The sequence below is a fragment of the Musa acuminata genome, chromosome BXJ1-1 (assembly GCF_036884655.1).
Source record: "Musa acuminata AAA Group cultivar baxijiao chromosome BXJ1-1, Cavendish_Baxijiao_AAA, whole genome shotgun sequence".
In the NCBI taxonomy this organism is placed as follows: Eukaryota; Viridiplantae; Streptophyta; class Magnoliopsida; order Zingiberales; family Musaceae; genus Musa; species Musa acuminata.
Window position 1 is genome coordinate 4534631 of NC_088327.1, and position 19168 is coordinate 4553798.

The following is a 19168-nucleotide window of genomic DNA, read 5'->3' on the forward strand; positions in this document are numbered from 1 at the left end:
CGAACAAAATAACTACGAGCGCAGAAATGTGGTGAGCATCTGTCTCCGTAATGCTCGGGGCAAAATATTCTTTTAGTCCACTCGAGAAAGACTCATATATTATTCATCTCAATATTCTCATCTTCAAGATACAAAATTCTAATATATATTAATCATGAGCTCGTCGGCATTGACGACCGAGTCAAGTCGTCATGCGAACGCGTAGAATGTTTCTAACCTATCCAAATCTGATGCAGTGCATGGCAAATTAGTGGGCCATCAGCTCTGTCGTCGTCATACGCCATCGTCTCCTCCGTCTCGATCCTGATTTGGTCGTGCTCTGGGCCATGGCTATTGACCACCGAGTCTTCGTCGCTGTCGACGCCGTAGGCGTATCATCTTCCTAACCTATCAAGATCCGACATAGTACATGACAAACTAGTGGACCATCGGATCAACGGTCGTCATACGCTATCGTCGCTTCCATCTCCATCCTGATTCGGACGGAAGTTTTGAGTTTTCTTCGATTTGCAGGTCTCGAGCTCTCCCCCATGGCGATGGACATGACAATATCTATTGTTATACAAATTTATACCGTGGCCTCGGGATTGGTGTGATTTGGTCCAGTCCCAAAAATGCAAGATCATCTGAAACGGATGAGAAAGCGAGGTGGGGTTGGTGAGATAACTCCGAGATGGGTTGAGTTGCACTCGATCTACATCGGGATCTTGTACGATAGATTGGTATCATACGGGAATTTTCGACTTAACTCCTCTGATGCTTAAGTTAGTAAATAAAAAATATGTAAAAAGATTGTCTCTCCTCACCGAGACGTGAGGCTAGTATTTATACCTACTTCTCGGGCTAAGGGTACGACAGTTGATGATGATAGTTAGTACCTCTCGCGACGTAATCACCCGGGCGATCGGCTCGTACGTCCTTTGTGGTGCATGTCGATTTGTTCGGATTCCTATGGTGCGATATCGACTCATACGGTCCCGGACAATGCGAAACCAATCGGAAGGGCATTGCCTACCAGGTTGGCTTGCTTCCGTGTCAAATAGATTATCGAGTTGTGTTCCACATCGGTTGCCAGCTGAAGATTTGGGGTTAATGCTAGAACATTTGGTATCTTATATATAATAATTTAATTAAACTTATTATTTGACATAAGATGAACTACGGTATATCGGAGTGACACAGATGAATAATCCATCGATAATGTAAAGGATTTAAGTAAAAAGAAAAAAATTATTGATTATCAACCCACACATACTAACTTTGTAAAGAAAAAAAATAAGGACTGACATATATTAGAATTAATTGATAATTTAGTAGGTCCAATCACGAATTTGAGAAGAACAAATATAAGTGAGCTTGAATCTTAAATCGCCTTTCTATAGCACGATCCGTTTGAAACCATGGGTCGTATCCTTAGAATCACCAACCCAATCTAAATGATATGAACAATTATAAAAAGTTACTTTTCATACTCCTTTTTAACATTTGTGCAAAATTTAAGGTCAATTCAAACAAAGCATTTTTCTTTATTTTTTGATAAATTGATGGAACAAGAAAAAAAAAATACTAAGACTTTGGATCATTGATTTTGCCAAATGTCTGCAATAGTGGAGAGAGTATGGTTTGTCTTTAATAACTATTTTGTTAAAAAGAAAATTCATGTGTGAGATGAAGATCACAAGAGGAGTAAGTTATAATCTCATACTAATAAGATATAAAAAAGTCAAATAATATATATCGGGTTTTGTTGATAATTTAACTAATAAGCTTAGGTCTTTGGATTGAATTAATGTCTGATTTGATATATATTAACTTTAACCCAAGAATATGAGCATAGTATCAAAACCAATGTTTGTAAAGATAATTGAGCTACTAGTAAAAAATAAAAAGAAAAGATAGATTTTGGATAGAACCAATTGAGAAAGAAGATAGGTCTAATCACAGTTTGATGGAGTCAGAAGGAGCCGATTGAGTCAGTATAAGAACAGGAAAAATATGACTAATTGTAAGGGTATTTTTAATAAACTAAAAATAAAATAAAATAGACGGTTGTAATTGGGACCAATTAAAAGCATAAAATCTAAAACCGAAACTAAAATTCAAATTCGATGGACTTGAAATCTTCCATTTCGAAATCAAAATAAAAATCATCGATTTAAGAATTAAAATTATCAATTCTAAAATTAGAGTCGACTTATAACGACTCGAGGGTAAAAGTTAAAACTGTATCAAGGTTCTCGAAGCCAATGAGGGTGGCAAAAATGAGCCAAACTCCTCTCGATGACTATTTCTCTCTCTTCACCTCTTTCTTAAGTTAGAAATTACTTGCGTGATTAGTTATTTGAAGAATATGTAGATATCCTTATCTAAGAAGAAGGAAAAGACCTTAATAATTTATTATTTCGCAAGTAGTATGTTGTGGAAGAAATACATGCCGAGTGCATAAGTAAAATTTATATCTTTAGAAGGTATAGGGGACTTTGGACTCGGTTTCTGTTAATTCATGTAAATCTTTTATCTTTTTCATAGATATAAAGTTTATGATTTATTTTATTTTTTTATAGGATCATTATTTATATGAAATTATGTTTTTGTTTTCCCAATAATACATGGCAGCATAGCTTCCTCAAATATGTGCAAATATACTTATGAAATAACACTTGTGGGACGAATACCACAACTTCCATATCATTCTCCTCAAACTTGACGATCGCAAATCAAGACTTGAGTTTCAACTCCAAACATATGACTACTGATTGAAACCCAAACGACAAGTAAAACACACATTTAGATAGATAGGTAGACAGACAGACAGAGATAGATAGACAGACACACACAGATTTAGGTCATAGTAAAGCTACCAACGTCGCCCTTGAACGCAGAGGGGGTGCACGACGAAGCCGCAGGGACCGCACTGATAGACCAAGCTGCTGGTCGTCTGGCAGCACACGCTGCACTGGCGGCCGTAGCCGCCAGACTGGGTCAGCGTCAGGCAGTGCGAGTGCATGGAGCAGCTGAGGCTCTGCGGACACTTGGCGCAGTACTCGTGGAGGTCGAAGTCGCAGCTGTTGCACCGGTAGCTGATCCCGTAGCCGGCGACGCCGCACCCGTTGCAGATGAAGCTTTGCTGGCAAGTGCGGGTCAAGATGCAGCTTGGGTGGGTGAAATGGCGTATCCTCGTCATTCTCTCCCTCTCTCTCGCTCTCTGTGATATAGGCGACTTAGAGTGGGGTTTAGCTGCGATGTGGGTGGGTGCATATATAGAGAGAGAAGAAGGTGAGAAGGACGGGAACTTCTCCCAAATCTCCTGCCTACTATTTCCTGCTTCGTCCTAACGCCAATCTCTTCAAATTCCTATAATGTATTATTACCCACCATCGTATTTGTTTTGTTACACTAAACAAAGACGTTGAATGAGTCCATCACGAGAACACAACTAAAGAACCATATCCGTACCCACATATATATTTGTTACACTAAACAAAGACCTTGAACGAGTCCATCACGATAACACAGCTAAACAACCATCTCATCTCAACATATGACTAGCTATATAAAAAGCCACACTAAACAACGACCTTATCCGAGTCCATCGCTACAACACAAAGAAGCAGCTCATCTCAATTGCTTGTTCTTGTGGGAGAAGACGTGAACGAAAAGGAAGCTTGTATTGTGTTTATTAAGCATAGTCCGCAAGGACGATCTACTGGGATGGATAAAAAAGACTAAAAGTCAATGATCGACTATCATTTTTTCGTTACTTAAGAAAAAAATTAATGAATAATTTAATAGGATTAACCTCAAATCGTAAAAGAACATTTTGATGGGAACAAATTTGACCGGATCTCGACGAGTCCAATGTAATCTTGATCGAAATCTAGTGAGATTGAGAAAAATCTGAAAATAGATGGAGTTGTTAGGAGTCCTGCATGTCTTAATATCACCGAAATCAAACGTAAGAGTGGAAAGAAAAGGGGAAACTTCCAAGCATTAAACCCATCAGTCCAATCAACCTTCTTTTTCTTTCTCTTTCGAATTGCTTCTAAAAGAACCTCTTTCTCATTAAATGAAACATAGCTAATAAATGAGTAACAAAAGATGATGCCTCGCATCGTCTCTCTGTCGCCTTCTAAAGCTACTTATGTTGTTGTTTAGATTCCTTCTTGTATCGCTTACTAGAAGCTCCTCCTATCTGACTATTCTTACCTTTCTCATACGTCACTTTCGATAAGCTATGATCTCACTTCTTACCTCTCTCATCAATTATGATAATATTTGAGTTTTTCTAAGATTTTATTAGTTTATATATTTATAATAGACAGAAATATTAACATACTGGGAGAGAGTATTTATATGATTAACAATATTAATTATTTAGGTTATAAAAGAATAGTTTTTGACACCTAAAATATTAAATAATTTTAAAATATTTAAAACATCATTTGATGAATTTTTTATCGTAAAACATTGATTGATAACGGGAAACCAAATCAACTTGTTAAAGATTAAAATTTTGAAATATTATATAACAAATATTAATTCAAAAATAAGATTAGTCAGTATTAAAAGGTTTAATCCTCGAGATAATGTCAATTTCCAATTGTTTGGAATGTCGTTGGTTTAAAACTTGGTTGGGGAAAGAAAATACTTCAAACTAAAATAAATAAAAAAAACATAAGTTAAAAAGATGATTTAAGATTAACGTTGTCAATATTCATGGAGAAAATTAAATATAATATAATGAATATCTCACTTGAGTTAATTCAAATTCAAATCATCATTCACTTGCATATCCTTTCACATAAAAGTAACTTAAACATAAACATAAATTCTTTTTTATGTTCTTAATATTATTTTTTATTCGTAATATTTATTCGTAATATTCTTTTTTATCTTCACTATATAATTTTCAGTTGTCTTCATTACCAAAATTATTTAAAATTATGAGAGACTTTATAAATCATAGAGAAAAGATGATAAAAAAAAAAAGGAGAAGATGAGACACAAAAATAACTAAAAATTTGTATGTTCGAAAACGTCTCTGTACACACGTAAAGAATTATTTGCTTTGGGTGATGGACGTCTCCATACAATTTTATCTTTTTGGGGCACATTAGCTTCAAAAAACACCTTTGAGGATAAAAGAGACTCGACGGACTTATGAACTCTTGGTTCTCATAATATTTAACTAATGTGAGACTAAATGATGCTTCCTCCATTAGGGGAGCCAAGGGCTTATAGTCGAGGTGCACGGCCCGAGAGCGGGTTTGCTCGTATAGGCCTCAAGCCCTCCTAGTATCAATTTGATAAAGTTATTTAGTCCAACATTGATTGAAGAGTATGTGAACCAAGGGCTCATAAGTCTGTTAAGTCTCCCATACCCTCAAAGGCGCCCTTTGGAGCTCACAAGCTCCGAAAGGCTAAAACTATATGGGTACGCCCATCGTCTAAAGCCGATAATTCATCGTAAGCCTACGGACCGCACCAATAACCAACCGAATGATTAAATAATTCCTTATTAGATTAGTGCTAGAAGGAGGGTCTGAGGCTTGTACCTTGGTCAAACAAACTTATTCCTCAACCGTACACCACGATTATGAGCCCTTCGCTCTTTAACAGGAGAGATCACCGATAAGATCATTTAAGGAGTATGAGAATGAAAGGCTCATAAGTTCTTTGGGTCTCGTTTATCTAGCCATGGCTAACACTAGAATCAGGTTAATAGTTTGATGATTTTGAATTGAAATAGATTAGATTGTAATGGTTTAATCTCGAACGCTCATCTAAATGATGAATCTATCTATTTCAATAACTTAATAAATGACTAGGCATTTTTGCTATATTAAAAAATAAAATAAAATAAAATAAAATAAACGATTTTGATTCGAAACGAAATCGAAATTAAATTTCATGGATTCCTAAATCGAAACTAAAAAAAATAGAATTCAAACCCGATAGACTTGAAATCTTCTATTTCAAAATCAAAACCGTGAGTTCCATAATTAGAACTAAAATCCTCGATTTAAGAACTAAAATTATTAATAATTCATCATATAAATCTTTTAACTTTTTCATAGATATAAAGTTTGTGATTTATTTTATTTTTTAAGGATCATTATTTATATGAAACTCTGTTTTTGTTTTCCCATAATACATTGCCGCATAGCTTCCTCAAACACGTGCAAATATACTTGTGAAACAACACTTGTGGGACGAATACAACAACTTCCATATTATTCTCCTCAAACTTGACGATTGCAAGTCAAGACTTGAGTTGCAACTCCAAACAAATGGCTTCTGCTTGAAACCCAAACGACAAGTAAAACACACAATTAGATAGATAGATAGATAGATAGGCAGACAGACAGACAGACAGACAGATAGATAGATAGATAGATAGATAGATAGATAGATCGACAGACACACAGATTTAGGTCATAGTGAAGCTACCAACTTCGCCCTTGAACGCAGAGGGGGTGCGCGACGAAGCCGCAGGGACCGCACTCGTAGACCAAGCGGCTGGTCGCCTGGCAGCACACGCTGCACCAGCGGCCGCAGCCGCCAGATTGGGTCAGCGTCAGGCAGTGCGAGTGCATGGAGCAGCTGAGGCTCTGCGGACACTTGGCGCAGTTCTCGTGGAGGTCGAAGTCGCAGCTGTCGCACCGGTAGCTAACCCCGTAGCCGGCGACTCCGCATCCGTTGCAGATGAAGCTTTGCTGGCAAGTGCGGGTCAAGATGCAGTTTGGGTGGGTGAAATGGGTTATCTTCGTCATTCTCTCTCTCTCTCTCTGTGATGTAGGCGACTTAGAGTGGGTTTTAGCTGCGAGGAGGGTGGGTGTATATATAGAGAGAAGAAGAAGGTGACAAGGACGGGAACTTCTCCCAAGTTTCTTCGTCCGAACGCGAATCTCTTCAAACTCCTATAATGTATTATTACCCACATACGTATTTATTTTGTTACACTAAACAAAGACGTTGAACGAGTGCATCACATGCACGCGAACACAACTAAAAGAACCATATTCGAAGTACCCAAATAGATATTCGTTTTGTTACCCTAAACAAAGACCTTGAACGACTCCATCACGAGAACACAGCTATACAACCATCTCATCTCGACATATGATTAGCTATATTTAAAGCCACACTAAACAACGACCTCATCCGAGTCCATCGCTACAACACACAGAACCAGCTCATTTCAATTACTTCTTGTTCTTGTGGGAGAAGGCGTGAACGAAGAGAAAGCTTGTATTGTGTTTATTAAGCTTAGTCGGCAAGGACGATCTACCGGGATGTATAAAAAAAGACTAAAAGTCAATGATCGACTATCATTTTTTCGTTACTTAAAGAAAAAATTAATTAATAGTTTAATAGGTTTAACCTCAAATTCTAAAAGAACATTTTGATGGGAACAAATTTGACCGGATTTCGATTAGTCCACTTGAATTTGATCCAAGTCTAGTGAGATTGAGAAAAATATGAATATAGATGGAGTTGAAACGAGTCCTGCATGTCTTAATATCACCGAAATCAAACGTAAGAGTGGAAAGAAAAGGGGAAACTTCCAAGCATTAAACCCATCAGTCCAATCAACCTTCTTTTTCTTTCTCTTTCGAATTGCTTCTAAAAGAACCTCTTTCTCATTAAAGGAAACATAGCTAATAAATGAGTAACAACAGATGATGCCTCGCATCGTCTCTCTGTCGCCTTCTAAAGGTACTTATGTTGTTTAGATTCCTTCTTGTATCACTTTCTAGAAGCTCCTCCTATCTGACTATTCTTACCTTTCTCATAAGTCACTTTCGATAAGCTATGATCTGACTTCTTAGCTTTCTCATAATTATGATAATATTTAAGTTTTTGTAAGATTTTATTAGTTTATAAATTTGTAATATACAGAAATATTAACATATGGGGAGAGAGTATTTATATGATTAACAATATTAATTATTTATGTTATAAAAGAATAAATTTTTACACATAAAATATTGATAAATTTTTATCATAAAATATTTGATTGATAACGATAAACTAAATCAACTTATTAAAGATTAAAAATTTGAAACGTCGTATAATAAATATCAATTCAAGAACAAGATAACTCAGTATTCAGAACCTTGATTTTATTTTATCTTCAATATATAATTTTCAGTTGTCTTTTATACCAAAATTATTTAAAATTATGATAGACTTTATAAATAATAGAGAAAAGATGATAAAAGGAGAAGATAAGACCAAAAAAAAAAAAAACTAAAAATTTCTATGATCGAAAACCTAGATTGGTCTCCCCATCGGCGTATGACCTATAGGTTTAGGCGAAATTATTTGCTTTGGGTAACGGGTGTATGCACATGAGCTTCAAAAAGTACCTTTAAAAGTAAAAAATGCTTGACGGATTTATAAGTCATTGGATCCCATATTCTTAAACCAATGTGAGATTAAATAGCTTTATCATTGCTCCCTCTTGTAGGGGAGCCAAATACTTGTAGCCAAAGTGCATGACGCAAGAGCAGGTTTGCTCGACTGAAATATAAGCCTCGAGCCCTCATTTTAGTGCCAATATGATAAGATTATTTAGTCCAACATTGATTGAGAAGTATGGAAATGTAGGGTTTATAAGTATGTCGGGTCTTCCATACTCTCAAAGGCACCTTGAGTTCACGAGCTCCGAAAGGACAAAACCATACGCGTATGTCCATCACCCAAAGCGAATAATTCTTCGTGAGTCTATGAACCGCACCAATGACCAAACAACCAAATGGTCCTTTATCAAATTGACACTAGAAGGAGGGCCCCAAGGCTTGCAGCTCAATCGAACAAACTTGCTCTCGAGCCGTGCACCTTGGTTATGAGCCCTTAACTCCCTTACGGGAGAGAGCACTAATAAGACTCTTTAGTCCCACATTGATTAAGGAGTATTGGAACGAAGGATTCATAAGTTTATCGAGTCTCTTGTACCCTTAAAGGTGTTTTTTAGAGCTCACGAGTTCTGTAATGGTAAAATCGAAATGATCTTTTATTAATATTAACATGAACGTACTAGTACTTTTAATTTTACTATAACTTTTAAATATCAAACCACAAAATATAATTTAATACTTCAACTTTTTTTTTTTTTTCATGTAATGTTCATCTTGAATGAAGTACAAGCATGAATCCATATCTTTCCAACTGTCCCCTCTATAAACAGCCAAGTCGTTCATCTTAAATAGCCTTCCTTATCATGATTCTTTCGAAACCATCGGTCACATCCTTGGAATCACCAACCCAATCTAAATGATATGAACAATTATAAAAAGTTGTGTTGATGTCACTTTATCCTTCTACTCGAACTATTTTAAGAGAGGAAGAACGTTCAAGTGGCAATAAAAAATAATTTGAAAGCGTGTTTGTTAACTTATTGGATGTGACGTAACGTGGAAAGAAGAAATGACCGGAGGTTTCATGATCCACAGTCTTAACCATTAAGAAGCAAGTGATGAAATCCATAGTCATTCATCATGTTGAATCAATAATTAGTCGATGCAAGTTGGTACCACATTCATGTTAAGATTGAAGTGTGTGCCATGGTTTTGTAAACCCATCAAACTACTAAACCAAAGAGGCAAATGCATCAAAAGCAAGAAGATATGGCCGATTCAAACAAAGCATATCTTTATTCTCTTCTTTATTTTGTGAAAGCTTGATGAAACAAGAGAAATAACACTAACACTTTTGCATCATTAATTTTGCCATATGTCTGCAATAGCGGAGATAGTATGGTTTGTCTTCAATAACTATATCGTTAAAAAGAAAGAGTAAGGTATAATCTCATACTAGTAAGACTTAAAAAAGTCAAATAATATATATCGGGTTTTGTTAATCACTTAACTAATAAACTCAAGTCTTTGGATTGAATTGATGTCTGATTAGATGTATATTAACTGTAACTCATTTGAATTAGAATCATCATCAGTTTAAAATTTGAGCATATGAGCATAGTATCAAAGCCTTTGTCAACAAAATTGAGCTACTAGTAAAAATAAAAGAGGCTAGATTTTGGCTACAACCAACGGAGAAAGAAGATAGATGCTAGAAGGAAGATTTTGGTTTACGAACTGCACCAATGACCAACCAACCAACCAAATGACCAATAGCCATAAGTGCTCATGAATTGAAATAATTGAAGTGATAAAAGAAAGGGTAGACATGAATACTAATGAAATAACCAAAGGGATAGGGAGGAGAGGGAGAGAGAGAGAGAGAGAGAGAGAGGATAGAATCGTTGACTTTAATTATTTTAAGACTCATCAACATATTTCATATTAAAAGTTTCGTCAAAGTCTTATATCCCTTCAATTATGTTCATTTTCATATTGACCAATAGTTATAAATGCTCATGAATGAATTGAAATAATTATCATTGACTTTTAATGTACGTCTATCTAGCCATGGCCAACACCCAATGAGATGGTTTTGAACCGAAATAGACTAGATTTTAATGGTTTGATTTCGAATCAACTAGAAAATAAAAAACCTAAACGGTCGAATGCTCATCTAAATGATGAATCTATCCTTTTCAATAACTTAATAAACGACCGGTCGTAATGACATTTTTGATATATTAAAAAATAAAATAAAATAAAATAAACGATTTTGATTCGAAACGAAATCGAAATTAAATTTCGTGGATTCCTAAATCGAAACTAAAATTAAATAGAATTCAAACCCGATAGACTTAGAAATCTTCGATTTCAAAATCAAAACCGTGAGTTCCATAATTAGAACTAAAATTCTCGATTTAGGAACTAAAATTAATAATAATTCATCATATAAATCTTTTAACTTTTTCATGCAAAATAAAGTTTTATGGTTTATTTTGTGTTTTATAGGATCATTATTTATATGAAATTCTGTTTTTGTTTTCCCATAATACATGGCAGCATAGCTTCCTCAAAGCATGTGTAAATATACTTATGAAATAACACTTGTGGGACGAATACAACAACTTCCATATCATTCTCCTCAAACTTGACGATCGCAAATCAAGACTCGAGTTACAACTCCAAACAAATGGCTACTGCTTGAAACCCAAACGACAAGTAAAACACACATTTAGATAGATAGATAGATAGATAGATAGATAGATAGGTAGGTAGGTAGGTAGATAGATCGACAGACAGACACAGATTTAGGTCATAGTAAAGCTACCAACGTCGCCCTTGAACGCAGAGGGGGTGCACGACGAAGCCGCAGGGACCGCACTGGTAGACCAAGCGGCTGGTCGCCTGGCAGCACACGCTGCACCGGCGGCCGCAGCCGCCAGACTGGGTCAGCGTCAGGCAGTGCGAGTGCATGGAGCAGCTGACGCTCTGCGGACACCTGGCGCAGTACTCGTGGAGGTCGAAGTCGCAGCTGTTGCACCGGTAGCTAACCCCGTAGCCGGCGACGCCGCATCCGTTGCAGATGAAGCTTTGTTGGCAAGTGCGGGTCAAGTAGCAGCTTGGGTGGGTGAAATGGCGTATCCTCGTCATTCTCTCCCTCTCTCTCTCTCTCGCTCTCTGTGATATAGGCGACTTAGAGTGGGGTTTAGCTGCGATGAGGGTGGGTGCATATATAGAGAGAGAAGAAGGTGAGAAGGACGGGAACTTCTCCCAAATCTCCTGCCTACTATTTCCTGCTTCGCCCTAACGCCAATCTCTTCAAATTCCTATAATGTATTATTACCCACCATCGTATTTGTTTTGTTACAATAAACAAAGACGTTGAATGAGTCCCTCATGAGAACACAACCAAAGAACCATATTCGTGCCCACATACATATTCTTTTTCTTACACTAAACAAAGACCTTGAACGAGTCCATCACGATAACACAGCTAAAGAAACATCTCATTCCAACTACTATTGATTCCCACGTACGACTTGCTATTTTCTAAGTTACACTAAACAACGACCTCAACCAAATCCATCGCTAGATCACAAAGAACCAGCTCATCTAAACTACAATTGATTCCAGCCCTGGAATTCCGACAGAGGTTGCTTGTTCTTGTGGCAGAAGACTTGTCCGAAGGGAACGCTTGTATTGTGCTTATCCCAGTCGGCGAGGACGATCATGAGGGATAGAAAAAGACTAAAAGTCAATGACTCCACGTGGCAAAGGCTACTTGTTGTCAGAGAAGACTTGTATTGTGCCTATCTTATGATTTTAAATATATCATTGATTATGACATAGCTTTTATGTATAATTTGAGCTTTGTGGAATATGACTTCGCCCTCAAAAACTCGATCAGAAGAATGATAATTATTGTTGCAAGCTGAAGGAAGTCATCATCCTCAAAGGTCTTCTTAAAGTCTATTCCCTTGGGCTCCAAAATATACGTAAATTATGTCAACAGTTCAAACTTGGTATCTTTTGCCTTAGATCATTATTCTTGCACATCCATGACCTAATTAGGAAGGAAGGCCAAATAGTTAAATTCTTTCATATCAAAAAATATAGGACATGCGATTTGAACATGTTATCGATCGATTATTTATTACTATAAATATTTTTTATTGAGTAAAGGTTTTTTTTGTTTTTAAAAAAAGATGAATCATTAATTATATTTGCTCCAAAGTCATAATAGCTTTCTACATCAATATGTGTATTAATTTCTTATTTCATGCATACTTTAGCAATTAATTTTTTTCCCTCTCGTTGATTTTGTTGTATTTATCACATCCTATACATTTACGTAATAACTGCGTCATATGAGAAGACCGTTTTATCCGATATAACGTCTGCTATGCTCGGAGCACAAAAACTGTTACAGGCCAAGTAACGGCGCTCTTTTTATCCCTCTCTATGTATTCTCGATTGCGTGAATCGTCGTTCATCCCAATTTGCAACTAAAATTTAGGTTTAGGTTGCTGTGGCGGCCGTGGATTCGAACCCTACGCATCGTCTTCCTCATCATCGATCCTTCCCCATTTCTCATCTCCGCCTTTGAGCTGAATTCTTTTCTTTTGCTTTCTCGTTTTATCTTGTTTATTTCCTCGGGGTTTTTTATCTCTTTATTCTCTTGGTGATTCGTAGTTGGGTCTCCTTTGGTAGTGCGATCCGACTGTTTGTCGTATTGAATGATCTGCAGGATAGTGTGTATCGGTGTTATGTTAGCGCTGCCATGCATTTCTTGCCGAAAGTGTTTCCTGCTAAAGCAATCTTGCGGAAAATGGGCAGTTGGGATGAACCCTAACCATCCACTGGGTGTCTCGACAATCATTTTCCTCACATTTCTAACAAAAGTCTGCATCCTCATCGACTCGGTTTTTCTTTTCGTTTTTGGCTCTGCATGCTAAGAAATGTCTGATACCAGTTGTCGCTGATTTGAGTTGAATTTGTGCGAGTCATATGGCAAAGCCATGTATGCTCGCAAGGATCAGTACAAGTTGCAACCCATTGCTGGGTTGTGCGGGTTTGCAAGACAGAAAACAGTTAGTGATGGCAAAATGCTGTCATTGCAATGCAGAGACTCGGAATGAGCCGAACAAGCAAAGAAAATCAACAACTTTGTTGGCACAAAAGAGATATTTTTCACATAGGGGTTCGTTGAGATGATTGTTGGGATGGTATAGATTAGTCTCTAATTTGCTGTTGTTATGGTTTTGTTGTTTTGGCAATTCATCGTCAAAAGGAAAAAGAGAAACAAATCGAGACATTTTCATTCTTATATAACATGATATCTAGATTCTAACAAAGAAGTGCACTAGATACTAGCAATGGATGCACAATGCACCATTGAGAGAGATCAAATGGTCAACATGTTCAACCATCCTAGTAAAATAATAGGAGCTGTTACAAAGATGGGTTACTGCTCTTCTAAAGTGAGAATGGAGCTCTGTATCTTTAACAATATTCTGATGCTACTATGCAGGACATGTATCGGCACATTGCTGTTATGATGTGCTAGTGTTGCCGAGTGTTCTTGCTATAGTAATTGTAAAGGAGAGTGGACAATTGGGTTCAACTACTCCAATGGGAAGGTTTAGTACCATTTTGCTTTTCATTGGTTTGCCATTGGTTATAGAATAATTAAAAGCACATCAAGGTTTCAGGCTTTGATAAAGGGGCGGCACTTTATCAACCATGTTTATGATCTCTTTATTCTCTTGGTGAGACGGCAGTTGGGTTTCCTTTGGATGTATGATCCCAGTGTTTGATTTATTGAATGATCTGCAGGATTGGTGTCGTGTTGATGAAACCATGCATGTCTTGCTGAAAATGTTTCCTGCTAAAGCAATCATGTGGAAAATGGGCAGTTGGAATGAACCCTAATCATCCACTGGGTATCTCGACAATAATTTTCCTTGGTTCATTTTTTCCTTTTTGGCTCTGCATGCTTGGTAATCTTCTGATACCTGTTGTCACTGGAGTTAGGTTGAATTTGTCCCAGAGTCATATGGGAAACCGATGTCTTCTTGCAAGAATTGGTGCAAGTTGCAACCTCTTGCTAGCTTGTGCAGATCTGCAAGAAGAAAACAGGTTGTGATGGCAAAATGTCCCATTGCAACTTTGTTAGCACAAAAGAGATGATTTTCATGCAGGGGTTCATTGAGATGATTTTTGGGATAGTAAAGATTAGTCTTTAATTTGTTCTAGTTATGGTTTTGTTGTTTTGGCCATACGTTGCCATAGAAAATAGAAAACAAATTGAAACATTTTTATTTCTTTTATAGCACGGTATCTAGACTCTAACAAAGAAGGGCCATAAATTGATGCACAAAGCACTATTAAGAGGGATCAAACCCATGACATGTTCAACTGTCCTAGTAAACGAATAGCTGCTGTTACAAAGAAGGGTTACTGCCCTTCTGAAGTGACATTGGAACTCAGTAAACTAACCAATATTCTGATGCTACTGCCCTGGACACATATCGGCACACTGCTGTGATAATGTGCTACTGTCGCCAAGTGCTTATGCCATAGGAATAATGAAGGAGAATGGGCAATTGGGTTCAGCTATTCCAATGGGAAACCTTGTTGCCATTTTGTTTTACATTATTTTGTCATTAGGTACAGAGTAATCACAGCAAGCACCATATAATGCTATGATTATATGTTTTTGATAAAAGTCATCAGATGGACTGGGGGGCAAATTATCATCCACTTTATAGATGAGATGTTGTTTCATTGCTCCCCTCTAGTTTTTTAATTATTTTCACTTTCCATCTGCATTTGATTGGTTTACTTGTGCTTGATGTTTCATTCTGTTTTTTCTCTTTATTTTGTTTATATTTGCTCTATTTTAATTATGCCTTTTCTTTTTCTTAGTTTTTGTTGTTATATTATTGTTATTATGCTTTTTTTGTTTTTGTCATTGCATTGGCAGTAGTCTCTTCTTTCTTCCAACATGTTCATGTTCATACATTTTCCACATAGTGGGATGCTCTACCATTTGAGCTATAAATCAAAACTGTCATCTAAATTGCTTTCGTTTATCAAATACTATGCCAGTAATGTTTTACAATTTAATTTTAGTTTTTATATTCTTATTTATTGTCATCCATAAGCTTCTTGGTCAAAAGAGGTGGCCCCTGCCCCTTTGCCTCTTGTCTTGTGCCTAGGCTCCAAGAATGAATAGTGAAGAAACCAGACTAAAATGGTAATAAATAAACATCTCTGGAGTGTCTGTTTTGTTTTATGTAGATGTCATAAATGATTTTGTGTTTCTTGTATTTTTTTTAATGAAAAAGGTGACTATTCATTGAGTATAATAAGCAGAGACATGATTGGAGGAATCAAAATAGGAATGGGATGCAACATTATCCCAGGAGTGGGTCAGTCCTCTGGTTTTGGCCTGTTAGCTAAAACATCATCATCAAAATTTTGAGTTTTAAGAGTATTCGCCACAAGTCACATGCGTTGCAGGGTGTCCGTTCGAATCCAGATTTTGTCGAGACCCAGTTGTTTGGCGTGACTGAGGCCAGCAAGGATGGCCAGACCTGCAAAAGCGGTATTGGGAGCAAATGAGCGATGGACAGGACATGGCTCATTTCTTGAATGTTGAAAATGGTTTGATCAGATACAATAACACCAAATTGTGAATAAATTGTGTTCGGGGCATTGTCCAAGTTATAGTTTTGGAAAATAGACTTGTATATTTCGTTATGGCTTTTCATGTAAATACTGTGTACAAAATTAGTACGTTTATTATATTATGCCTAGTTTAATTACGTTCTGATTCATTGATAATAGAAGTGCAACTGACATTTGATGTGGAAATCCTTACATGTTTGAGATTATGCAACATAATGATGTTTGAGTTTACAGGTTAGGGTAATACGAACGCGTTAACATTTTTTTATGAACAATACTAAGTAGTGTCACGAGTTAGGTGATATTTTTCACTATTAAAAATAAGACACTATCATCGGATTCGGATGGAGGGAAAAATGAAGTCTCACCTATAAAGCGGATGGAGGGAAAAATGAAGTCTCACCTATAAAGCATCAGATGATCGAGTCAAGGGATTTGCATCTCAAACTCGATGGAGATCAAGGGATTTTTATAAATTCTAAATCTAATTGCATCTCAAACTCGATGGAGATCAAGGGATTTTTATAAATTCTAAATCTAAAAAAACTTTCGGGTTAATGAGAATTGACTCCCTCAGTAAGGGGAAGGTCGGGACTTCCTATGCCTTTAAGTTGTCCGAGGATAGAGCATCAACCTCGTCGACCATCCAATAACCATGAGATCGGGAGGAGCTTATGTGAGAAAGAAAAGATATATTAATCTACAAAGGTGAAAGAGTAGGATGCTAGAAAACCGAGGTGTTGTAGAGCTAACACCCCGGGAGAACAAGGAACCCAGGAACCAACTCACCTTGCATAGAATCGAAGCTAGTAGAGAAGGCTCTTAAGGGGGTCTTAGAGGCTCAAATGCAAGAATGAGCCTCACCCCCATGGTCGAGGGGCATTTACAACGAAGGGATCTATCTCTCTTATCCCATGATGATGACCAGTGTCCTTAAAGGTCGATTCGAGATAGACATCAATTGACGAAGGGGCTTCTTGAAAAGTGTAAATGCAATCAATGTGCGAAGACCATCTCAAAAAGAACAAAAGTGATCGATATGCAAAGATCACCTCATGGAGTGCAAAAGTGATCGATGTGTGAAAACTCGACCCGTGTCAGAAGAGACCCGTCATGGTAGGAGCTACAAGACAAAATGTGTCCAAGGCACATAAGTCGGAAAAACCTGACCTATGTCAAAAGAAACCCGTTATAGTGGGAGTGATAAGATAATATGTTTGAGACGCATGAGTCGAGAAAATCCGACATATGTTAGAAGAAATGCGCAATAACAAAAGATACAAGACAAAATACGTTTGAGGCATGCAAGTTGGGAAAACCCGACTCAGGTCAGAAGAGACTTGCCATGGCGAGAGTTACAAGGCAAAATGTAAGTCAGAAAAAATCGATCAATGTCAGAAGAAATCTGTCATGATGGGAGGCACATGACAAAATGTACTCAAGATGCATGAGTTAGAAAATCTTAACCTACATCGTAAGAAACCCATCACAACAGGTGACACAAGACAAAACGTGTTTAAGGCATGTGAGTTGGGAAAACTTAACCTATGTAAAAAGAAACCCACCACGAAGCTCAAGGCACATGGGTCGGGAAGCCTAACCTCTACCTTCGCTCAAGGTGTGGAGGTCAATAAGCCCGACATCTACCTACGCCTCCGCCCAAGGCGTGGAGGTTGGGAAGCTTAATCCTCACCTCCGCACAAGGTGTGGATGTCAGGAAGCTTGACATCTACCTTCACTCGAGGTGAGGAGTTCGGGAAGCCCAACCTCTGCTTTCGCTTAAACAAGGAGGTCGAGAAGCCTGATCGTTGCCTTCACCCAAGGCGAGGAGGTCAGATGCCCAAATCTGACCTCCGTCGAGGCATAGAGGTCGAGAAGCTTGACCACACCTTCGCCCGAGGTAGGGAAGATCGGGATCACCTCTACTCGAAGCGTGGAGGTTGGAAAGCCTGAACCCAGCCTTCACTAGAGACGGAGAGGTTAGGATGCCCGACCCCCACATCCGTCAAGTCATGGAGGTCGGGAAGAGACAGGGAGGTCAATACACCTAACCCCATCCAATCAATGTGCATCCCCCGATGATACGAGGGGTAGGTCTACAATGAATAACCACCAACAGTGCTGGTGGGAGGCAATCTTGGAAGGACATGTCGAATGGAGTTATGGTGGATAATATGAGGGGAGTGATGGACTAAGCATGTCGGACAAACTAAATGTGCCAATAGGTCGACAATAGATTGAAGAGGTATAAGCTTGATGTGTTAGATGAACTAGACATCGTACTTCGGACCTCTCTCGTAAGATCTCTAAAGCATGCCTTAGGATGAGGGTGCAAATGATAGGGAGCAAACAGTCAACTAATCATTATCCGATATGTAACCATAACATGGTGTCCAGGGTAGAAGCAGAAGATGGAGAACACTCTCCACCCGTTTGCCCATGTGGACAAGGATCCAAGGTAAGCAGTTATGGGTTGCCTCCCTTTTATCACCCATGTGGGCAAAAGGCTAAAGGGAGACTATTAGAGGCAGAGACTATCTCTCTGTAAAATATTTCATGAAATATTATGCTCTTTTACGATCTTAAGTATAAAAACTTGTCTTCAACATGATAAGAAGGGGGCTTACTTTTTTGACCATTCATATTGTACTCATACTCCTTAGGTTACTAACTTAAGTATCAAAGGGATCGGGTTAGAAAACCTCTCTTGACTTCGACTTTTGTGCATGTGACACATCGAAAGCTTGGTGTTTCCATCTCGGATACACCTCGAACAATCCTACGCATATATGTCCGAATCACATCGAGCTAACTAACACATCAACAACTACTTCCCTTAATAAATTTCAACTATAATTTCTTTAGATCTTCCACAAAAGGATATTTTATATTATTTCCTGAACTCTTGATCGTAAAAATTGGTTCTTGTTTGAAAGAACCTTATCGTATGACATAGCGTTGAGTTTAATCTTCATCCATGATTTCATGTTTTCTTGATTTGAAATTAGTTTATTTTCGAGTTTTACAAAAGTTATTTGTCTTATAACAATCGTTTATATTATTCGGGGGTATAGTCCATCATGTATAATGCATGAATGCATTCATTAAAA

The 19168-nt window shown here is 37.6% G+C and overlaps 3 protein-coding genes and 2 non-coding genes across 5 annotated transcripts; 2 read left to right on the forward strand and 3 right to left on the reverse strand.

Annotated features, from left to right (window-relative positions):
* Positions 1 to 2857: 2857 nt before the first annotated feature.
* On the reverse strand, positions 2858 to 3184 carry LOC135616439 (protein VACUOLELESS GAMETOPHYTES-like). The gene has a single exon (XM_065118700.1). The coding sequence runs from the start codon at positions 3182 to 3184 to the stop codon at positions 2858 to 2860; it is 327 nt and encodes a 108-aa protein (XP_064974772.1).
* A 3262-nt stretch (positions 3185 to 6446) lies between these two features.
* Positions 6447 to 6773, reverse strand: LOC135622179 (protein VACUOLELESS GAMETOPHYTES-like). The gene has a single exon (XM_065127026.1). The coding sequence runs from the start codon at positions 6771 to 6773 to the stop codon at positions 6447 to 6449; it is 327 nt and encodes a 108-aa protein (XP_064983098.1).
* Positions 6774 to 11189: 4416 nt separating this feature from the next.
* LOC135627141 (protein VACUOLELESS GAMETOPHYTES-like) lies at positions 11190 to 11516 on the reverse strand. The gene has a single exon (XM_065136014.1). It carries the CDS (start codon positions 11514 to 11516, stop codon positions 11190 to 11192), a length of 327 nt encoding a protein of 108 aa, XP_064992086.1.
* A 1590-nt stretch (positions 11517 to 13106) lies between these two features.
* LOC135592731 (small nucleolar RNA snoR135) lies at positions 13107 to 13258 on the forward strand. Its single transcript, XR_010479213.1, has one exon. It is a non-coding gene; the product is annotated as a small nucleolar RNA snoR135 (small nucleolar RNA).
* A 936-nt stretch (positions 13259 to 14194) lies between these two features.
* LOC135592738 (small nucleolar RNA snoR135) lies at positions 14195 to 14337 on the forward strand. Its single transcript, XR_010479220.1, has one exon. It is a non-coding gene; the product is annotated as a small nucleolar RNA snoR135 (small nucleolar RNA).
* Positions 14338 to 19168: the final 4831 nt, after the last annotated feature.